Here is a 24126-nt window from a genome sequence, read left to right as displayed (position 1 = left end):
AATTTCTTTCTAAAAAAAATAAGTAAAAATTGATGGAGTAGATCGGAAGTTTCAAACTTATATTTATCCTAAGGATTTTTGAGAAAGCCAACATATAAAGAAATCCAACAAAAGACCATATAATCTCCTAGCACCCCAAGAGCATAACTTTTAATACAAAAACACCCCAAAGGCTCATATAAAAATTGCTGTCCTTGACCAAAGCTCAAAATATAAATTGATGATATTACTCCTGCACATAATTAATAAGAAGATAACTAGAATACTATTGAATATTTTACTTTGTATACATATGTACATATGTATCATCCTCCCCTCATTAGAAAGAACTCATCTCCATACAAGTTGCCATTTTGGCAGCCTTCCATAAGTTATCATGATCAGGCTTTCCTACCTATTTAATAAAGAATCGGACATGCTCTAGTCTTGATCTCTTATACTTGGATTACTCTTTCAAAAGTATCTTTCATGTTTCTAGATAGCTATGTTGATGCTTCACCTTTAGTACTATGCATTTATGATCTCAAATCACTATGAAAACTATAAAGATCAGCAACATTGAAGATGGGAAAAATATCTAAATCATAAGAGAGGTCAACTTCTTAGGCATTTTTATCAAATCTATGGAGGATTTTGCAAGGGCCAATCTTCTTGCTCTTCAGCTTGTGATAAGTGCCTAGTGGAAACTTTTCTTTTCGAAGAAAAACTATGACCCAATCCCCAATATTGTACTCTTTGAACCTTCAATGGCGATCAATAGTTTCTTTGTACCATTTGTTCACTTCTATCAGCTTTCTTCGAATCTCTTTTTGAATTTCTTTCAAATTTTCTGTATAAGCAATAGCATCATCACTAACTCGTGGCTGATTTAATACATCCACAAGATCAACAACCTGATTCAGATTCCACCCATACACCAACTGAAAAGGTCTCTTCTCAGTCGACCTATTGATAGTGCTGTTATAGACAAATTCAGTTTGTGGTAGGATTAAGTCCCATTGCCTACTGTTGTCTTGTGCAATACACCGTAACAAATTTTCCCAAGCTGTGATTAACCATTTCTATTTCACCCATTGTCTGGGGGTGATACGCACTTCTATACTGCAATTTGGTCGGCAATAGCTTCTATAAAGTCTTTCAAAAATGGTTAAGAAACTTGAAATCTTGATCAGATGTGATAATTTTAAGCACCCCATGCAATCTGACCACTTCTTAAAATAAAAGATTTCCTATATGAGTTGCGTCTAAAGTCTTCTTACAAGCAATAAAATGAGCCATCTTGAAGAACCGATCCATAACGATGAAAATGAAATAAACTCCCCTTATTGTCCTTGGTAATCCCAACACAAAATCTATACTATCTTCAACCCATGGAGCTATAGGAATTGATAATGGGGTTTACAGGCCTATATTTTGCTGCTATCCCTTGAAAACTTGACTTGTACAGCATTTATCAACATGTCGATACACATCGAATCTCATAGGTGGCTAAAAGTACTTATCAGCCATCAAATTCAGTGTCTTCTCCCTACCAAAATGACCTCCACAATCCTCTCCATGTAGTTCAGCAATTAGAAATCTCTTAGGGGCCCCTCGGGTATGCACAACTTAATACCTTTGAACAAATATCCATTATTAACAACATATTCTGCACACACTATGCTATCTTTTGCTGTATGTTTTTTAAGTATTCCTTGAAAATAAGGATCCTCTAACTATTGCTCCTTAATCACCTCTAAGCCAACAACACTAGTAGGCATAGTCTTTAATAAGTAGACCCTTCTACTCAAAGCATCAACCACTTTGTTTTGCACACCAACTTTATATTGCAGGAAAAATGTGTATTCTTGCAGAAATGCCATCTATTTTGCATATCTTTTATTTAACTTGTTTTGAGAATTTAGATGTCGCAAAGCTTCATAAAATGAATGGAAGATACTCCCTTTGGATCAGATAATCATGCCAAAATTTCAAGGCCTGGATAGTAGCATAAAACGCAATATCATAAGTTGAATAGTTTTATCAAACTTCATTGAGTTTCTTACTAAAGTATGCCACCGAATGTCCCTCTTGCCTTAAAACACCTCCAATCTTAATCTTGGGTGCATCACAATTCACTTCAAGAGCTTATCAAAATTCAGTAAGGCTAGTATTGGTGCTTTTGTTATCATCCTCTTTATGTCTTGAAAACTCTCTTCAATCTTTGCATTCCAAGTGCACTTTCTATCCTCGAGGCATTTTGTAATTGGAGCCATTACAATGCTAAAGTTCTTGACAAATCTTTTATAAAAAATTGCCAAGCCATGGAAACTTCTAATTTTTATCAATATCTTTGAAGTACACCAACTTATAATAGCTTGAATCTTCATCAAATCCACCTCTACACACTTGACTGAAACAAAAAATCCTAGAAACTCCAATTTTTCTTTCATAAACCTGCACTTCTTTGCATTTGCATCCAATTTATTTTGCCTCAGAAGCTCTAGGACAACCCTTAAATGTTCTACATGATGTTTGCCATCCTTGCTATACACCATCGAAGTAGATAATAACAAACTTCCCAATGAAAGGTTTTAGCACCTGATTCATGAATCTCATAAAAATGTTGGGAGCATTTGAAAGCTCAAACGGCACAACCAGCCATTCATAGAGCCTTACTTTGATCTTGAAAGCTGTCTTCCACTCATCTCCTGATCTTATCTTTATTTAATGATAACCACTCTTCAAGTCAATCTTTGAAAAGATTTTAGAGTCCGATAACATGTCTAAACATAATATTCAATCTTGAGATTGAAAATCAATACTTGATTGTTATCTTGTTAACAGCTCTACTATCCACATGCATTTTCCATGACCCATCCTTCTTAGGAGTTAACAAAGTTGGCACAGTGCACGAACTTAGGCTCTCTTGAATAAAGCCATTCCTAAGAAGTTCCAAAACTTACCTCTAAAGTTCATCATGCTCTTTTGGACTCATTCGATAGTGTGATAGGGTTAGTAGTGTAGCCCTCAGTACCAAATCAATATAGTGTTATATCTCCCTCATGAGAGGTAAACCATCAGATAATTCTTTGGATATAACATTAGCAAATTTCTCCAAAAGCCCTTCACATTTTCAGGCACCATTTGTAGCTACGTTTCTTCCATCCTGATGAAAACATATATAACTCCACTCTTTTTGCTTTCATCTACAAACTCATTCATATTTAGAAGAGAAGATGAATACCCCTTTCCTTGTGACATTATCATCTCTCATAAGTTTCAATACAAGCTTTTTCTTCTTATCACCATCCTTCACAAAGAAAGAATAAGTGTTCTTGCTGCCATCATGGAGTGTACCTCGATCATATTGCCAAGGTCGGCCAAGTAGAATATGGAAAGCATCCATTGGCACCACATCACAATACACTGACTCTTTAAAAAATCCAATGAAAAAATTAACAAGACATCTTGAGGAGACAATTACCTCATTTTCTTTGTTAAACCAAAGAATGTGATATGGTTGTGGGTGTCTCTCTAGCTTGAGTTTCAGCTTATCCACCATCTCTTGAGCAATCGATTCTCACTACTTCCATTATAAATAATCAAATTGCAAAGCTTTCCTCCCGTGATACAATGCGTTCAGAATATATTCTTACAAAACTAGTCATCTTTGTTGTTAACTGGCAGTGCAAACATGGAATGTTGGATGACAAGCACTTTGCTAACTTTATCATCTTCAATTCCTTCTTCTCAACACCATACACCTCGCAAGCTTCAACTTGTTGACCCACATAATTCATATTAGCAATTTTTTTTTTAAATTCTATCTCATGATTCTCAGCAAGATTAACACAAACATTAGCCCTATTTGGACACTCATTGGACTTATGCCCAACTTCAAAGTGCCTATAGCATTTATTAGTCATTGGCCCTTGAGTGTTTTGTTATGTTTGAACTTCCTTCCCATTATTAACAGTCACTTGTTGATTAGGACGAGTGGGAGTTGCTATTCGACCACCTTGAGCAGTATTACTCACCTTACTAATTGATGCACCACTGCTGCAATCATTTCTAATCTTTTTAGAGGATCCATGAGTGAGCTGGGCCTCAACTTTTTATGCAAGTTGATAAGCATTACTCACTTTATAAGGCCATTGTAAGCTTACTTGATCTTGTATGGCTATTCTGAGACCATTCACATATATGTTGACCCTTTGGCTTTCAGTTTCAACAAAATAACTTCTCAATGACAATCTATGAAACTCATGGGTGTACTCCACAATTTTCTCATGTTGCCTTAAGTTCTACATGCTTTCGTACGAAGTCCGTTCATAATCCCAAGGCAAAAATTGAGCTTTTAACTATTCTTTCATCTTGTCCCATCTTCTAACCTTCCTTTTTTCCCTTGATTCTTGATCATTTTGATAGCATTTCTACCAAGTAGAAGCTGGACCTATTAGCTTTACTCCTATAAGTTTCATCTTTCTTTTTTCAGGCACTTCTTTCCAATCAAAATAACTTTCAATGCTGTCTATCCAGTCCAAAAATTCTTTTGCTTCTATGTCTCCATCAAATTTTGCAATATAAACTTAAACCCTATATTCTTTGAAATTTTGTAGAGCACGTACAATGCAAGTTTCCCATAGTTGAGGCCTCTTATTATGATGAACAGGTCTTCCCAAAAAAGATATGCGTCCATCATTAGAGCTATCATTTTCTGCCTTTGACACATGATTTAGTTCATTTTCAGCCTCCCTAACATGATCAGATTCTCGGTCGCTCTCATCCCCATGATTATGGTTATTATTTAGTTGAATAACCAAACAAATAAATTACTAAACTTGCTCTTGTAGTGCTTCAAACATCTCAAGTTCTCAACAGTAACACATCTGCTCCTATGGCCACGATTTCCTCTTCCATCTCTTACGGCCATCATTCTCATAGTTCAAAACTTAATAAACCTATGAACAAACAACAACAAGGAAAGAACTTACTCTGATATCAATTTGATGCAAACAACAACAAAAAATAGAGTAGATAAACTAGAAAATAAGTGCTGAAAATTTTCAGAATAGCAAACTCATGCCAAATCTTCCACAAACAACTGGTACTAGGAGTAGATCAAAATAGAACATCAAGTATTCACCCAAAATTAGGAGAAATATTTGAAATCTGAACACTTTCAAATCAGGACAATAAAGAAAATCAACAGCTTTTGCTAGCCTCTCATGCGTACTGTAGCGTAAAGCGATCGAAAGGCATCACGGGGTTGACTCCTCAAAACCTTAACCTCTTAATGCTTCAAAACCCTAGCTGGTTTGAAGCTATAGCTTTCTGCAGAATCTCTCCCTAGAAAAAGTAACTAAAAGCTGATGGAGCAAGCTAGAAGTTTTAAACTTATATATACCTTAAGGCTTTTTGAGGGAGCCAACACATATTACATAAGAAATCTCCCAAAAAAATCACATAATCACCTAACCCCCCAATAACATAACTTTTAATACAAAAATACCTCAAAGGCCAATATAAAAATTGCTGCCCTTGACCAAAGTCCAAAATGTGAAATGATGGCATTACCCCTGCACCGAATTAATAAGAAGATAATTGGAACACTACTACACATATTACTTTATATACATATGTACACATTTGCATCAAATATATAGGTGGAAGAGAACCTGATTTTAAGACATGGGAAAGGGACTGCCTAGCCTTTTTGAGATGGTTTGATTGAAGAGAAGATTAAGAAGAAAGGAAGAAAGGTTTGAGATCATTAATCTCTTGATTGAAGGAACTTGGATCATTGAAGAGGTGGAGCTTTATTCAAGGCTGTCTAGTTTTTCTTTTTGGCTGAACAAGTTTACTAAATCAAGACTTTGAGCGAGTGCAGCTTCTATAGATTGACTTTGAAAGCTTTTGCTCTAATTGGATTTGTCTTGGACGTGCCTTCTGTGTTTGTGTTTGTAGAGGGGCATATGTTGCTTTCCAAATAGAGCTCAGAAGGCGATGTTCTGTTGGAACTGGAGATTTATGAAGTGAAACAGGATTTTCAGCTTAGTTCGTTGCTAAAAGTAATTAAATCTCCCCATAACCCACTAATTAAAATATCTCACCATCTGATATTAAGCATCAGATTCTTTTTGCATGAACACAATGGAAAGGTGGTAACATTTCCTCCATTAAGATGGGAAAGAAATCAAAGAAACTAAATAAATTGACTAAACATTACAGATATATGCATTTCTAAAAAATATGGACATTGTTTAAACTGATAAAATTTCAAACTAAGAAAAATGCAATGGAAGGTAAAGTGGGTTCCAGACATCTAAATGACACTAGGATTTTCATACATTTGATTGGTTATCATTTGCAATATTCATTTGACTAGCTCTACAAATTAACAATTAATGCTGAAACTTTCTTGGTGCAACAAATGTCAAGGCTCTTCTGATTATAAACACATATGAATAATATCTTCCCATCAGAAGTTAGTCCAAAGCATGACCAATCCCCTGATGACCTCTTCCAGGGATGGGAACAAATGATTTGAAAAAAGAAACAGAGAGTGCATTGAGAAAGCAAAATGCAACCTCTGAATACAAGCATCCGAGATATTGCAGCGGATCTTCCATGAGTCTTGAAGCATAGCCTTTCATCATCCTAAATTTGTTGATGACCTTTCATAAGTTGTTTGATGGTTTAGGGAAACTGTTGTCAGGTGGCAACATCATCCGTCATCTACCCAGCATCGAGATACTAAAGTTGATCAACAGAGAAGTGTTATTATCCATGAATAACATTCTGATGATGTTCGAATTGAAATATGCATATATTACATGCTAGATATATAAATTTTTTCACCATGATTTTATTCTACGTAAAAAGAAGCTTAAGGAAAAAAAAAAAGAACCTCTCAAATTGCATGCAAGTTTTCTTCAGAACATTTATATCTGCAATTAGAGCAATTATTATACTATAATCCATGTGCTCTAATTGTTTGAACTAGAAGTTAGAAAGAGATACTCAAGACATACCATGATGAGTTTACCGGGCGAATATGAAATCTTGGCTCCTTAGGGATTGTCGGAGGTCTTGCTGACCTTTAATATATATAAAAAAAAAAGTTTGGTTTGATTAATCACAGGAATGTGAACGAGCTATGTAATAATGTTTTCAATCGAAATGGAAATGTTCGGGATAAATGCTATTAATTCAAGGGAAATGAAAATAAACAGTTCAATAAAATGGTGTTATAAAGGCAAAATTAGAGGCATTGCATGCATCAAAAGGTTGGAAGATGTAGATTGATCAAAGGAGTGGAGAGCAAGAATGAGGGTCTGGGGAGCATATACACAGGTTGAAATGGATCTTCTACGATACAATACTTACTTTTTTGGAATGAAAGGCCGATCAAAGTATGGCATCGGTTGAGCTTTGGGCACAAGCTCTTTTCTGAGCCTCCGTATTTCCTCTTCTTCTTCCAACTGTATAATAAATAAAAGATAATTCAGAGGAGTACAAAAAAGATGATACAAAAATATCAATTAGAGGATTATATACTAGTCTTTAAATCATACATATACCTTTTGTTGCCTCTCTCTTTCCAACCTTAGTTGCTCCGCAAAAGTCATCCGTTCTGCAATCTAAATAAATACACAAAACAAATACACCTTTTAACATTTCAGGTAATAAACACAACAAGTTCATATAATGTATGTACATGTTGCTAATAATGTCAATATTTTGTGGAGAGCTCACAAAATGATCAAATTCAGCCCGTTCTACAGCACGCACATCACTGTGAAGAACAATATCGATTGGCTCAGTGCTTTCCTTTACAAGGGGCTTCACCAAGCACTGAGAATGTTACAACCAGATGTCAGGAGATGAGTGACAAAATTATGATATTGAATTCAAAAAGAGAGTGGAGATTTAACCAAGATATCATAATGCTCCATAAAATGACAAAAACTTTTGACAAATCCTACGCAGCTTTGTTGCAAGAGGGACATAATTTGGTCAAGAACATTTAATTTTTTCCCTGGTGACTCAAGGAAAATTCTCTCAAATCTTAACATTTTCCTTAATTCCTTAAATTGAATTGATGGTGAGAAAATATTACTGATTGATCACATTAACTTGTCAATGATCTTCAATGATTGATTGATCTTCAATCAATAATCTTCAATCAATGATCTTCAATGATATTACTGATTGTTCACAAAGCATTATTTATAATGCAGGTCATAAATTTTCTTGGTAAAAACATGCTGTCACTACTATCATCTTTGCTGGATAAGGCAGGTCAATTTTCAGTAGATGTGATTCTTTATATTAAAAATTTTGTTCAAGATATACTTATTTTAGTTGATGAAGTTTCACATCAGGAACTCAGTTTTTCTTCACACAATTTGCATGAAAAATTGGGATAAAAGTTCTGCACACATACAAGAATAGAATCATTATCACTTGTCTCTCAAAAAGATTTTAAGTAGAATTGCTCCACAAGGTTTCAGTCAGTATGTTTGATAACAACAATTGCCTATATAAATTAGGGCAGATATATTACACCTATGTTGTGTACGTACACAATACATAGAGTGTATGTATACATGTGCGTATGTTATGTAAAAATGCATGTATGTGCAATCATGTGCGTGTAAAAATGCATGTATGTGCAATCATGTGCGTGTATGTTTGGATGTATGGTTGCACAATACTTGAAACCCACATAAAAATCCAAACCAGGATTCTTTCTTTACAGATCCTTTTTTTTTTCAAAATTGTTGAAAATAAAATGATCGTATGTTATGTAAAAATGCATGTATGTGCAATCATGTGCGTGTAAAAATGCATGTATGTGCAATCATGTGCGTGTATGTTTGGATGTATGGTTGCACAATACTTGAAACCCACATAAAAATCCAAACCAGGATTCTTTCTTTACAGATCCTTTTTTTTTTCAAAATTGTTGAAAATAAAATGAAAAGCAAGTACTGTCACCTATCCTTTTGAAAGAATTTTTAGACTAATCAATTGAGGTAACTAAATAGATTAGAGTGGTAGAGCATAACATGCAATTGTTTGTTCATTAAACTCATGGTAATCTTGCATTATATCTTCAGGTTTGCATGTAAATCAGTGACTTAAATATCCTCATCTACTCTTTTTCTTCTTCAAAGTCAATATTTCTTTGTGCATTTATCACTACAAAAAAAATTCTACAGGGTGGTATTAGAGGTAGAGCCAAACCTCAAAGTTCTGGCCCAGAATTTTTTGTGAATAAAGAAAAATGAAACAGTGGAGATCAATGTTCTTATGAAATGGGATGAGATAATAACATAGCGAATAATACATGGAACTACAAGAAAATTAAAATGAGTGCTCCACAGAACTACAAAATAATTGGTGGACAAACACAGTTTGAAAAGCTAACTTGCATGGAAACACCTGTAAGTAGAGACTATAAAAGTGAGGTGCAAAAGGCAATGCATATCTCTAAGTCTTTTGTTCATAATTAGAAACAAAATGTATGCCTTTTTGAGTTTTAGAAATTGAGAAGGCTAATATTTTGCAGCAAACTAAAACCAAGCCATGCTTGTATTTTTGGAAAAAGAACCCCACCAGTTAAGTTTCTGGTATCAATTTCATTCTCATGCAGCAGAAAAGCTCACAATTTAAAACATTTTATATAATCTATGATTGAATGGAATCCATAACAGTTAATCGAATTTAACTATCCATAACATCAAATATTAGTTTTAATCAGCTAATGTTGGTAATTTGCCAGCTTCTCTTGGTTACAGCTACCATAGTTTTCTCTAGGCTAAAAGACATATATTAGTTGATTATTAGCTGAATATTCCACTGTGAGATATATGAGTTTACATTATTCATAAACCTTAAAGAATCTTCAAGCAAACAGCATGATATCTTGTGCATAAAAATTAAATTCCTCTTTGCCAGAATATGAAGATCTTGCAATTAAAAGATTTCAAACAAAGATATCAATGCGATAATATACTACAACATGTCAACATTCATTTCAAGTTAATTAATTCAAGTATAGATAGAAAACAGCAAGGGCACCTCTGCTTCATCAGTGGTCCATGGGAGGCCTTGTGCTATTGGTATACGTTTCTTCTCCTCCTCTACAAGCATCTCTTTGACTTTCTTAAGGAATTGTTCTTCTTTAAACCTTCCTCTTTGCTGTGACAACAAAACATATATGGCTAAATTTACAATAATCAGCATATATTAGTGCCAATTTTTACATTCAGTTTCTTATAATTACTATAGCACACAAATTTTAGGAATCTGGTTAAAATTAATAAACCTAAGATGGAATTGGTATAAATTACAATATGATATTTGAGCATTCCCTTTAACCAAGAAAAGAACACAAAGGAGAAGTTGACATGCAATGACTACTCATATCTCAGCAGAAGAGTGCAGTGACAAAAGCTCCACAAGCTACTAGCATTCCAGATCAGAATACAATTCAAAACAAACTTCTCCATCCTGATACCAAATGACTCTATCTAGTTCACTGCTTTAATGATTCAATGTTGCCACATTTTCTGTCTTCTTAAAAGAAACAAACCATCAGATGATTATGTGTTTTGATGGCTTCCTGCTTAAAAGATTGCCAAACACTTTGGTTCTACCTTTCATGAACCATAGCTTTTTCTATAAATTCAACAAAACTTTGATGAAACCACTATCATTTGCTTTACCAAACCAAAACAAATGTGCAGCAATTTGTTCCAGTAACTCTGCTTCTTGTTAATCATATGATGACTAGTTTAAATGTAACTTTTTGTACCATTACAAGTTCATTTATCATAACTAAACATATAATCTTCCTTCATGCAACATATCATTGCTCTTTCAAACCCCTGTGACCCCCATTCCGGGTGATCCTTAGTCCCTGCAAGTGTTGTCCCAACATCTTCAGGTTACAAGAGAGATTTTCGGTATCCATTCTTTTCAATGTACACCATAATATGTTCTCTAATGTACAGTAAAATGAATCCATCATAATTCAAATTCAAAGTCATCACATAAAGATTATTGATTTCATCATCAATTCCTTTTAAGGTTGCAACTGCTATAATCAACTACTGCAACAGCAAATTTCCCTCTCACAATCTTATCAAACACATTGGAAATTTTGGCTATAGGATGCTCAGTTAATGCCTCCATCACTAAGAATTTCTGTGTCCCAAGATATATAGCTTCATGAAAGATCCTATCTCTGAATACTGGCTGGTTTTAACCATGTTGCATCTAAATTATGTAATCATCTTCTTCAGGACACTGCAGGGTATCCAATTATGTCTGAAGTTATAATCTTGACCTTGGAAGCTCATCCTTAAAACTTTGAACAACTACCTACATAAGGTTGCAACTGCTATAATAAAAAAAAAACAAAAAAAAAAGAAAAAGAGGAGAGCATGCTCAAACATCTGCAGTCCATCTATTGTGCCTTTGATTGTAGATTTTGTTATTTCTCTAAAGTTTTCAATCATTTAATATTTCATTTTACTAATAACAATAGACCCTTTGCTTACTTCGGGTTCGGAAAAGCATCCACAACAAGTGTAAAACTGTACTGTTTCAGTTCTCATATTTCAATGTCATTTAATGATTAAATTGCAATGCAAGATCGAAAAATCTAGTTAACCTCCAGTCCTGTGTATCTGTTGGCTACTGTTAATTCTAGAATTACAGATTTGCATTTAATTCATCCCTTCTCCACATCTTTTTGTCCTACCTAGCAGTATAACAAAGATCAAAATATGAATGTAAGAGAGCACCTCAGTTCTCAACTTGAATGGCTGTTGGCTTGTTACCCTTAGCTTTTTATTCCAGCTCCTTCCTGGAAACTCAGAGCTCTGGACAGCACAAGCAACTTCCACTGTTAATTCCGATACCAAAAAATTGCAGTGCCAGCTCCAACACAATAATGGCTGGTATCAAAGAAAACAGAGTCATAGAAACAAGAAGTATACTTACATTACGCCTACTTCGGCTGCCACCAGATGTCCTACTCCCCCAGCTCAATCTACGGAACAATTTAGTTACAATAAGCTTCAATACAACAAAATCTAAGGGAAAAAAACATGATAAATTAAAAATCCCAATTCTTTAATATATTTTCAGCCTCACTAACCTGTCACTGTTACTGTCCATTGAAGAGTACAACCTCGAATCCCTTTCAAAGTCCCGCGAAGGGAAGAACTCTGCTGAGGAGAAAATAGATGCAGATGAAACCTGGGTCTCTGCAGTCTTTGTAGCCTGCTGCAAGCCTGGCAAGGCCCAATTCATTGCTCTTGGCTTTCTATCTTCATTCTTCACAGCCTCTCCCTCCTTTGAAATGGAAAGGAGGCTCTCAAATGCCATCACCAAATGCTTCACCCGCCCCGAGCCTGTCTCAGGGATACTGCTCATCGCTTCCTCCATCACGAGACTCCTCATCTTCCTCACCTTCGCACTGCCCTCCAGAACTTGGACATCCAGATCCTCCACCTCTGGAGACCAAGTTCCTCTCGATTGATTCATATTCTTCGGGCTCCTGACCTTCTGATCTTTCTCCACTCCATCATTCCCTACTCCATCTTTCATCCCTTGGCCTTCGCTAGGTGATGCGTCTGCAACTCCAGTGGCACCAGTCGCATGATCCTTATGAAAAAACTCTTCTTGGGATGCCCGAAGGGCCTCATAGGCCTCTTGCCGGCATTTCTTGAAATCAAACCCTTTCCCCCCTCTCCTGGAGTTCTTCTTGACGACGATAAATTTCCTCTCTTGGGCTGACGGAGGAGGCGGTACGACACGACTAGGGGTTTTAGGGGCCGATTTCTTCGACCGTGCTGACTTGATCGCCGGAGACTTGATCGGCTTCTGGGAAGGGGGGGAAATGGGGAGGTTGGGATCAGAATTCTCGGAAACCCTGCAGATTTCCGAGGTTTGAAAACGAGAGGCGTGTGTGTTCTTTACCGGTGTTGCCATCTTGGGATTCTTTGAGCCCCAGATCAGATCAAAAAAAGGTTTAGAGGAGAGAAAACTGGATCAAGAAGGGGTCTTTTCTGGCTTTCTCTTTCAATCGGGTTCAGAACTTCTTGGTAAAAATGGGAAGAACGAATGCTAGGGTTTCATAGAGGGAGAGAGGGAGAGAGAGAGAGGGGAGTTCGGGGAGAAGGGAACGAAGAGTTTAGAAGCTCTCGGTACCGCACCCAAGAAAAAACACTCCAGTAACGGCTAGTTTTTCTGAAGGGCCCGAGCAAGAGAATTTTTAAATAATATTTCGTTGTAACCGTTGGATTGGTTTGGCTCCTGAGAATTTATTTCCTACACTACAAGCACCGGGCGATCAGTGCACACACCAATCATAACCAGTCGTTTTGGCGGGCCCCACTTACTCGGTGAACCTTTACAGGAACGAGCGGCTGGGACAAGAAGTGCACGGCCACGTGGTGCACGCAGTGCAGGGAATAATTTCTCCTTACCTGCTGGGAAGATTGATGCCCATCTATTAATCCGCCGACGGTTGGAGCGACACGAGGCGTCGAGGACGGAGCGCGTACGCTAAAAGGCGTAGCTTTATGTGGTGCTTTTTTATTCAGAAGGCTGCCGGTTCGGGAATTCCGAGTTCGTTCTCGATCGATTCTATCACTTCCGAGCCCTTGGGTGAGATTAGGGATCCCCTTCCTTTTTTATCCCGTTTTTCTTCTTTTCCCTTCTTATTTTTTCCTTTATTTAGCGATTTCCTCGTTTTTCTGTTTTTTTTTTTATTTAAACAATGATCGATAGCAATGCTTGAAAGTTTCCATTTTTCCACGAAATTTTGTTTGTTTCACTTTAGTTGGTGCTGTAGATATGAGAGCTGTTATAGCAGTAGAGATTTCCGTTAGTTTTGATAGTATTAATCAGTAGGGAAGGTCAAATTTTTTTATGATTTTTTTTTTTTTTTGGATTCTTTCCCTTCTGCTGACTCGTGGTTGGTAACATGTAATTCTGTTTTGGAATGAGCCAAATGTATATATTTCATTGTCTTTATCCATAATTCATCATTGTTAATCTTTTGGTTACCTGTTTTCAGGTTGGCTATGGTTTATGTTTATGTTTTTTTTTTTTGATGATGTAGTCAATTATTTGAAGTTTATGAAGATTGTGATAGCATACCCTTCTTCAATCAGATTTGCAGTACCAGTGCAGGTTCACCCCAGAAAGAAAACTATGTAATGTTGCTGGGGTTTATTGGTTATCTTGAAATTTGTTGTTCTCTACTGTTGCTGGCACTTTCAGGTAGGAATCATTTGTTTGCATTCCTTTAGAGCAAGTCAATGTGAAAATTATTAAACCGGAGTTAGAATGAGATATGTCCACCCAAGAATTGATCCTTCCACGTATCATTTTACAATGTCTTGATAAGCATCTCATATGTCCAAATTGATGTTGGAAAGATAGGAATTTTTTTTTATTTGATCTTAATTACTTTTGTATCATAGTAATTGGTATGATCAGTTTGCTTTTTATTTTTGGGAGATATAGCAGCATCTTCTTGGACCAATCCCCAGTGCATGTGCTGATGAGAGGAGATCAAATCAGAGGTTTATGTGTATCTGGACCTTTTTAAGTAAACTCTTTAGGCCTTTATCTGCTGAAGCAGGAGTATCATTTTTTTTCATTTGAGAGTTTTAAAGCTAGTAGATGTAGGTTCAGATCAGTGATTGGAAACACCCTTATTTTATCGAGTTTCAAAAATTAATTTCCAATCATATTTTGGATCAATTCTTCTGCTTTTCATATTTACTTTTAACTAATTTGATGAGGCAAAAATTTGGTGGAGTACTGGTCCTCCTGATTGGACTTTTCCATGTATTGTCTGCATAAGGTTCGCACTTAGAGCCAACATTCTCCTGGCTTCCAAGTTTTGATAATAGAACAATTGGCAACTATCCCATGGTGCTTCATGAAGTCAATATGTGATGAGAGAGACTTTTTAGATTCATAAACCCAAGCAAATTAACCTCAGCCAATCATTTGTGGGAGAATTGATTTATCATGATGGTTACACCAATTACTGTTTTATGATTGACAGTGGCACTTATGATTGAGTGGATTGAGAGTTTTCATACAAGCTATATTAAATGAACAGATATATGGTGATAGTTTAGCAGCAAATAGATTGATGAAGTAATGCTTGAGGGCTTGTATTTTCCAATTAAAATGAATCTTCTTGCCCTTGGTGGTTAACTTGTCATTGAAAAGTTCCTATACATGCTAGAGAAGATATAATGTATGATGTAGCTTATAAAGATAAAAAGTGGGGCAACTTCAGTAGCAGCAGAAACCTAATATGAACATGGCAGCATATAAAGGAAAATGCTGAAGGACCACTGGTTACTGTATACCGGTTTTCATATTAAGAAATATTGTTGCTGATATGCTGTATGAAAAATTGACATTGTCTTGTAGGTGGAAGATCACAACTCATGCACTGGGATGGATCTTTATATTTATCGTTTGTTGACACTTGGAATGGCTTTGTTGTAATAATTATCTTTTCAACTGGCACTACCATTGGCAGTTTTCCTTTTATCAAACTGACATCTTGCATGCCACCATAAATAGTTGGCATAGTAATTATATTGCTGTCATTAGCAAAAACTAAGGCCTTTCATGGGGTGATAAATTATTATTGCTTAGTTATTTTGTTGATTGCAGATTGTCTCACTCATATTTGTTCTTTACTTACTTTTTGTTGATTAGCTTTTGTACACTATTTTTTTCTCATCAGATCACATCTTATCAACTGGTGGGATAGTATTCTTTAATATTGTGTTGTTGAAGCAACAATGGTGGGATGATCACAATTTTTTGGAGTGAAATATGTTAGATGTTTGAATTGGGTGAGTTAGCCACTTTTCCACTTTTCATTTTCTTAAGGTGTTGTTGATAGTACATTAATTGGCCGGGTATACCTACCGATATAAAGTTATAAATATACTTCGTGGTGTGAACTGAAAGCTGGCATTACATGAGTAACAGCTAGTCTGATGGTAATGATGTTCCTTGATGTTTTATGGTCTTGATGCTTTCAATGCAATATTTTTATATTTTACAAAGTCACCTCATGAGGTAATAACGGTTGCTATTCATGTGTACATACATCAAAATTGGAGTTCCCAGATGTTGCATATTTTGTACTTCAGTTTTATTTGTTTTGGTTCATGAATACACACAAAGATTGCTAGAAATTTGGACCCATGCTTAATAATCTAGTAGCTCCATTTTTTTTAAAAAATCTGGAACATGTCTATCCTGTGTGATGCATGAATTACACTCTTGACCTCCGAGATGGAATTTCTTAAATTGGATAGCTTTATTTGTAAAAAAGGAACATGATGATGCCATTAAATTACTGAAATATGAATTGGTTTAAAGAAAAATTCGGGATGTTTCTTCTCAAGTGGGGCAATGATTCTTTTGATATGGCAGAATTTTGTTTTGTGTTACTTATATAGAAACTGTTTTTATTGGAACCTTCACATTAACAAATGCTTTTTCCCTGTAGAAGCATAATATCAATTTAATGAGGTTTATTGAATCAGTATTAGAGGTTGTTCCGGTTGACCACTGGCTCCATATTACATAAGTCCATGCTGTGCCATTTTGGGGTGTACGACAAACAAGGAGAGGGAGGGGATGAGGGAGAAAAGGAGAAAGGAAGAGAGAGAGAGAGAGAGAGGGAGAGGGATAACGAGTGATGGAAGGAGAAAGCCAAGGAACCATAGCCCTAGCAGAGCAACATAGAGAGAGAGGGAGAGAGGGAGGGAGAGATCAAGGGAGGAAGGAAGGAAGGAAGGGGGAGGGCTGAGGGAAACCGTAACTCAAACCCTAATGGATAGAGAGAGAAAGAGGGAGAGGGAGAGGGGGAGGCAACCATGATTCCACCTGGATGAAGACTATAGCAAGGTTAAAGACAAATCCAAAAAACAAAGCATAAAGTTCTTTTCAGATCTCATGTTTGGAGCATAGAATCTATTTCTCATACAAAAGGTCTGAAGTGTCATGTATGTTTGGAATCGATTTTATCACCTCAACCTCTTGACAGATGATGACTTTGGATAACTACATACACTGCCATGATGTTTGTGGTGCGGCTATGCATTTGATGTGCTCTTCAAGAGCACAAAGAGATAACAAATCTGTGCCCATGATTGGTTATAAACATGTAATCCACCAGTGGACTGAAGTGGCAGATCAACCTGAAGAAACACCTTGTAGTTATTGTGAAGAACCTTGCAGTGGATCCTTTCTTGGTGGCTCTTCTGTTTGCTGCTGTATGTGGTGTCAGCAGCTAGTGCACATTGATTGTCACTCAATCATGCCTCCTGAAACAGGTGAGATTTGTGACCTCAGAACATTTGAAGTTTTGAACACTTAATTTCCTTCTGTTTTTTTTATCACCTCTGATGGTGAAGGACTCGAGCAGTACACGAGCAAGTGGTCTTCCGAGTTCTATAACAATTGGGGAAAATGAATTGGCATCTCATGTATGTATGAGGACATTAATAGGAGAGCAAGGAAGTCAGAGCCGGAACTAATACCCATGTTGGCCGGCCGGTGGTATGAGCCGGTACAGGTCCATATTAGATTGGACTGGCGCAAACCGACACAGGGGAGAAGAAGGTAACCAAAGAGGAGGAAAAGAGAGATAGAGAGAGAGGGTAGGAATGAAAGAAAAGCAGGGAGGCGAAGCTATCGGAGAGGCCGTCGGAGGGCCACTGGCTCACCACTGTGGCCGTCGGGTGTGCTGCTGTTTTATGGATTTTTTTTTTTAAAAAGGCGGATCTAAGTGAAGCTAGCAAAATTGTTGCCGACTTCAACGTAAATCCATTTTTTTTAAAATAAAAAAAAAATCTATGAAATAGGGGCGCACCCCTGTTTCATGCAAGCTGTGCCACATGCGTCGATTATGCCATCCGACGGCTATGGCGGCTATCCATGCCCTCCGACAGCCTCTCCGTTGGCTGCACGTCCCACCAATACTATCGCTCTCCCCACCTCTCTCTTTCTTTCTCGTTTAGACACCCTATCGGATGATATTGAGCCACAGAGGCCCCTATCTCTCCCTCTTTCTCTCTTGTTTAAATGCTCTATCGGGTGATACAGAGCCACGGAGGCCTTTGTGGCCCTCCAATGGTCTCGACGGGCCACCGCCAGCCTCCGGCTACATCGTCCCATCTTCCCCTCCCCTCCTCTCTCTCTCTCTCCCTTCCTCTCTTTCCCTCTCCCTTGTCGGATGTCTTGATTTACCTGTCTGAACCATTCTGGTTTGCCGCCGATACGGCTTGGAATGCTCGGAACCATCTGGTTCGGGACGGTTCGGCGAACAATGTAGAAGAGAGTGAAAAAATACAAGCATGACAGGGAATTATCTGCCGATTCAGCTAATAGCAGTAGCACCAGTGACATACATCCCTCCAGGAAGCACAGCAGATATTCGTCTAACATCTAATGGTTCTCATGGTAATGGAGAATATTGTAATGGAGTGACTGATGCGGGTAACCAGCATCAAAGCGGTGAAAGTGATTGCAAGGGGGAGATGGAGGCAGTGTCAGGCAGAACTGCTTCATTCATTCAAGGTGATCATTCTCAGATACTAGGAACGAAACAAGAGTATGAACTGATTGATCTGCCTCCCAATGCCGGACCCCTCCTCATTTTCATCAACAAAAGAAGTGGTGCCCCATGAGGAGATTCACTCAGGCACCATTGTATATTCTCTAAATCCAATACAGGTGAGTAATCATCATTAGTTATTCATCAATCATTGGCCAACAATTTTTTGTTCTGCCTATTCTTGAAAGTCGTAAAGGCAATTGTTTGCTCATCTCACTCACTTATCTGCTTCACATGATGACTCAAAAACAAGTTATATTGAGTTTCTGCTATTCATCTTGAAACTTCTATATATTATGGTACAAAATATTTTTCATATACATGCTAACATAATATTTTTGTATTAATTTCCCCTATTAATTTGCATTTTGTAAATTGAATCCAACATGTAAAGTTGCCTTGTATTGCTGTCCTGGGTTTGTTTATTTGAAGGGACCATTTTAGGTGACCATATGTGGTGATCCACAACCATGAGTTTGACAGTATGGATGTCGGGATTGGTTCCATATGCGGCAACCTGCATGTGACATCACCATATATGGCAATCTAAAAGCACTTCCTCTTTTGAATTGTTTGTTTATAAGCTTTACAAGGAAAAACCCCTAGACAAACTTAATATGGCTCATAAAAGCGGTTTTGCTTTTTAAGATTCTTTTATGTTTCTTTTTTTTTTTAATTTTTTTAAAATTGGAGGTTCAATTTCTTCTGGTTGGTTTGTTATAAAATGTGGTTTTTTACGTAGCTTTTGCAATCAGCCTAAACATGGAATTTAATGTCCTGATATATTAGCATCAGGAGTGGCATTATGCCTTCTCATTCGAGTTGAGTGTGGGTCATAAATCATCTTCTTTGTAGTGCCTGGTCAAACTAATAGCAACATGGGTCTGGCCTATAAAGCAGCCAAAGCTTTAGGTGAGCTTCAGGTGGCAGCCAAATCTTTTCAGAACTGAATTTGTAGGTGTTTGAACTCACTAGAATAAGATTAGGGTTGTCCATGAAGTATAACAGTAAGGCACTTACAACCTTTTTATTTTTTTGTGAATACAGTGGTTATTCACTAATCACCATCCCTCTAGTTTGGACAAAATAAAACTTCTCACTTGGAGAGGAAGGTACCAACCGGCTGAACTAGCAACTATTGGTGGCACTTATGACTCTTTGAATGCACAAAAATTCAATTTAGAGTTATCTAACAGATTACATGCTAGGTTGGGCTTTCTCGACCTCGGAGGGTGGCACAAGAGCAATCCATCAAGATTCAGCTCTTTGCTCACTTCCCTGTTCAAGTAGATGGAGAAGCTTGGTTTCAGTGACCTTGCACTTTAGTAAAATCTCGTCATGGCCAGGTTCAACCCCTATCCATTGCTGTCTTCATGTACATGATGTACTGATAGATTATAACTGCATTCAATTTTGTCCATGATGAAATTCTTAGGCTTTCATGTTCAAGAGAGCCGCAGAGGAGCCTCTTGGTCATGCTGCTGCCATAATAACTGATGTGCTTGAAAATGCTGAAATGAGCCATGTGATGATCACCGCCTCACAGAAGGGGGCCCTCCTTCAGGAGATGACACTAGAGCTTTGATCGAGTCTGCTAGATATCTGAAAAAGCTTATTAGTTTGTGCAGCACTGCCAGATGCTGTCATGACAATTATGTTTTTATATGCGATGTCTATCCAAGGGCAGCAGCTCTTCAGCAAGTTGATTGTCTTTCTCATCAGCTGTTGTTTTTTCTGCAATATTGGTGATTCTTGTGATGTCTCACAAATCATTGCTGATATGCTATAAATATATATATCATGAAATTTTTCTGTAGATAACGGAGAACCATAATTCTATATACATCCTTTCCATTCTGGAGTTCATTTTTTCTGAACAATAGCTGATGATAAATGACTGGTTTCCCATGTTCAAAGATCAAGTTTATGCATGCTTCTTTCCAATGCCTCCTGCTTTGAGGATTCAACATGATGCTCTTGACTGTCAAATCCATAACACTTTCTAATTACCAAATTTGGGAATTATCGTTGTTGTATTTTATTTCTTATTGTTCCTGATAAAGTGTGAGCCTGCATAAATGAGTTCATTCTGCATCGTAATTCTAGGATTAAAAAGGAGTATGATATGCAGGAGTAGGCACAATGGAGAATGAAGTAGTACACAATTTAGATGAGGGCCTCATGGTTATGTGTCTTATTTTTATGTGCACTGATATTCTTCGATTTCACTATTTCTTTAGGACTAAAAGTTTTGAGATCCTTGGACTGGCAAATTGCTTGGATACAGAATACACATATGTATTTTAAGTTCACTTTGCACATCAAGGGCTCTGGGGCGCGTTTCATGCTTCATGCTGATTGGTTTCTAAACAAGACCCTTTTCAGCTTCCTCCAAATCTTTGGTATGAGTGGTCGTCCTCTTGTTGCTTCATAGCCAGCATAGTTTGTCTTGTTTCCCTTTTCCGGTCCTGTGATTTGCTTCAGCTTCTTGTTCTTCTTCATGTTCAGATGATCGAGACAGCTTGGGTTGGAATCGAGCAACAAGCCACCATGGGCTGCATGCAGTGCACCATTAAGCTGCTTTACCACAGCTCTGAACTCATAGGAGTCGTATAAAGTGCTGCCACCTCTACTGGGGCTTGACCTCCAGAATGGTGAAAAGGCCCGGCCGAGATGGCTTGTGAGGGACCCGAGCTCATGCCTGTCATAGAGTAAGCTCCTGTTTCGATCTCGGATGCCGGGTGATTGGAAGGGAAGAAAGGTGGCGGCTGTTAGTGGAGGCTGTTTGACCTCTCCTGGGGATGGTGAGTCTTTTGAAATGGAAGGTGGCTGTTCCATTTGGAGAGAGGAGGAAAATTTTGTTGTTTCTTCTGTGATCATTAAGGCTTGTTGGGGTGGTGGAAGGTATTTTAGCGACGATGATGCTGAGGAGGGAACATAGGATTCTATGTCACTTCGATAGATTCCAGGAGAAAAGGAAACAAAATTATAGATTGGAATGACGAGCTCAATGATGAAATACGTGTAAAACTATTGGTTTGTGAGAAATGAGTAGGTGGATTAAGTTAACGTCATGGCAATGACATTAGCTAAAGTTGTAATCCAAGCTTACGTGGCATTCTTTGGGAGCAAAATGTCATGTCATGCTAGGTTATTATGACTATGAGGACACTTGCACCCTCTTATATCTGAATTATTATCTGAGCCCACCTCTTGTGAATCAAACAAAGTTTTCGAGAAAGGTGTTGTTTGGGTGCAAGAAGGGTGGCCACATTTGCCAAGTTGTGAATCAGCTTTATGTGTTGCTACGTTGTGAATCACGCATGGCTGTCATAACCTTTTCACAGCGCAAAGTCAGCATGCATCTCTAGAATTTTATGAGAGATTATCAGCTGATTACTCAAATTTTAGAGGATCCATGTCGGGGTTTGGAGCCAACTTGAGGTATAGGGGTTGATGGCTGCATTTTCAGAGGAGGATGGCAGCATTTTATCATGGTTGCATGCCTTCTCCCTCAAGTATCACTTCTTTCCCCACCATTCTTAGATAGACCTTGCTGCAACAGATACGAAGAATAATGAATCAAGAAGAAAAAAGAGAAAAGAACAAGAAGATAATAAGAGAAGAACAAGAGTACATAATGTTTATATGATTCAGTTTGTCGACTTACATTCATAGGCGGAGATGATGCAAAAATTTTACTATATATATATATATAAAGGATGGGAGCTTACATATATAGTACAAGATTCTTTTACAAATTCTAACCCTCAATACACCTAATAATATCTAAGATACTCAATTATTCTCTTCGCTTAGGGTCATATTATATATATAGTAAGTCAATTTAAACTCAGATTGGTGTCCTAAGTCGATTTGGACCAAATCTTTAGAACTTGTAAACTCAAAACATACTTAATACATTTAAAATCTACCATCTCATCAAATTGACTCCGGATGGTTACCGAAAAGAAAAAAAGGACTCTGGATGCATTTCTTTGAAAAAAAAACAAAAAAAAAATCAGGTGCTATACCTGATCTTATGTGTAGTGACTAACCTGCAAGTCAAACTGGAGCGATGATTAAAACGCATCCGGTGTTCCGGGTCTTCGGCACCACGACGTTCAAACTGGAGCGATAATTAGGTACACAAGTTTAACACGTTTACCACTAGTCCACGGCTAATTCTCTTCAAACCAAGCCCAATGTCATGGTAGGTGGCTCCCGGTGGCATTTCCATGGTACAGTTTATCCAAGTCAATGCAAGTACATGGACCAGATTGTCTCACGTCAGAGAAAGAAACAAAAGGGTTTGGTTGCAAGTCCCGTAGTCCAGCATTTCGTTGATTGCGGAATTTAGACTTCGCTGTCATTTTTTCTTAAAAATGATTTATTTATTTTTTTTCAAAATTTTTGATAACAAAACATGATCGATAGACAATACTATTTTTTATTTTTCATGATAAAAAATAGAAAGGTACATTGGGGGAGCTAAACATAGAAAATCTCTATGGTGGATGTTAGGCACAGAGTGACTAGCGATCATTGAATGGATGATACATGAGATCAAGAGAAAAGATGGTGTCGGAGTGGAAGGAGAGCTAAACGAGATAGCAGGGAGAGGAGGGGCCAAGAGGAGGTGAGGGACTTAAGGACCAGAAGAACAGGTTAAGTAGAAGAGGCAAGAGGGAGGAAAGGAGGACCTTCTTGGTGAAGCCGGTGGGGGTCGAGGGGACGAGTAGCAATCTTCGAGAATGGAAGAGAAATAAATTGCAGAAGCTTAAGCTTAATTTGATTTTATGGTTTAAAAGGTTATTTTTAAAAATAGTAAAATAATTTTTTTATAAATTATATAAGTTATTTTTAAAATAAAAAATAAAAATAGGAGAATCAAACATCTTTATTGTATTGGATTTTATATTTTTATTTTTTGAAGATAAAAAAAGAAGAAAATATTGTGAAGGTTATGTAAATGTATGTTTAGTTTCACATCGGTCATGTATCGGATAGACATTAGGTATTTATATAAGATCAAAAAATTCAAATAATATTTTTCGATGAGTCTTTTTGAGTGAGTTCCTAAGTTGTTATAAATGATATTAGAGTAGATTTGATCAATAATCCATGTGGACTGAGGGATACCGTAGTATGAATCTATATGTATATTTGGATTGATTATGGGCTGATTATAGTACTTGTTATGGCCAAGGGCTCATGGCTCAGTACGTGAGGTATTGTCTGCTTTGGCTCATGGGCCTCACGATTTTACCCTCCAAAAAGTACCTCATATGGAAAGGATGATTCATTCCTATATAAACCAGAGTTCCTCTTGACTCATAATCAATGGGGGACTAATGATGCCCTCTCTTTTCTTCTACACTACAATATAGCCTCTTAGTCAAGGGAGAGTCTGTGTACAAATAGGAGGTGTTGTGTACAAATAGGAGGTGTCC

General features: G+C 37.3%; 1 protein-coding gene, 1 long non-coding RNA gene and 1 pseudogene across 3 annotated transcripts; 2 read left to right on the top strand and 1 right to left on the bottom strand.

The window, feature by feature from the left end:
• Nucleotides 1-6197: 6197 nt before the first annotated feature.
• On the bottom strand, nt 6198-13189 carry LOC105058065 (microtubule-destabilizing protein 60). Of its 2 annotated transcripts, XM_010940844.3 has the most exons (10): nt 12158-13187; nt 12001-12049; nt 11802-11879; nt 10072-10191; nt 7741-7839; nt 7566-7625; nt 7372-7466; nt 7017-7082; nt 6893-6932; nt 6199-6738 (listed from the first exon to the last, which is right to left on the bottom strand). In XM_010940844.3, coding segments are annotated over exons 1-9 (1404 nt in total). In that variant the 5' UTR covers nt 12994-13187; the 3' UTR covers nt 6199-6738; nt 6893-6931. The 2 variants fall into 2 exon arrangements, with proteins under 2 accessions (XP_010939145.1, XP_010939146.1); XM_010940843.3 differs by lacking the exon at nt 6893-6932 and having other exon boundaries at nt 6198-6738; nt 12158-13189.
• Nucleotides 13190-13517: 328 nt separating this feature from the next.
• LOC105058270 (uncharacterized) lies at nt 13518-21902 on the top strand. Its single transcript, XR_012137123.1, has 4 exons — nt 13518-13671; nt 14129-15896; nt 20914-21075; nt 21182-21902. It is a non-coding gene; the product is annotated as an uncharacterized lncRNA (long non-coding RNA).
• On the top strand, nt 15896-20539 carry LOC140850887 (diacylglycerol kinase 1-like; annotated as a pseudogene).
• Nucleotides 21903-24126: the final 2224 nt, after the last annotated feature.

Source organism: Elaeis guineensis, chromosome 15, assembly GCF_000442705.2.
Source record: "Elaeis guineensis isolate ETL-2024a chromosome 15, EG11, whole genome shotgun sequence".
Classification (NCBI taxonomy): Eukaryota; Viridiplantae; Streptophyta; class Magnoliopsida; order Arecales; family Arecaceae; genus Elaeis; species Elaeis guineensis.
Note: the sequence above shows the minus strand (reverse complement) of the source record. Positions and strands in the feature narration are given on the sequence as shown.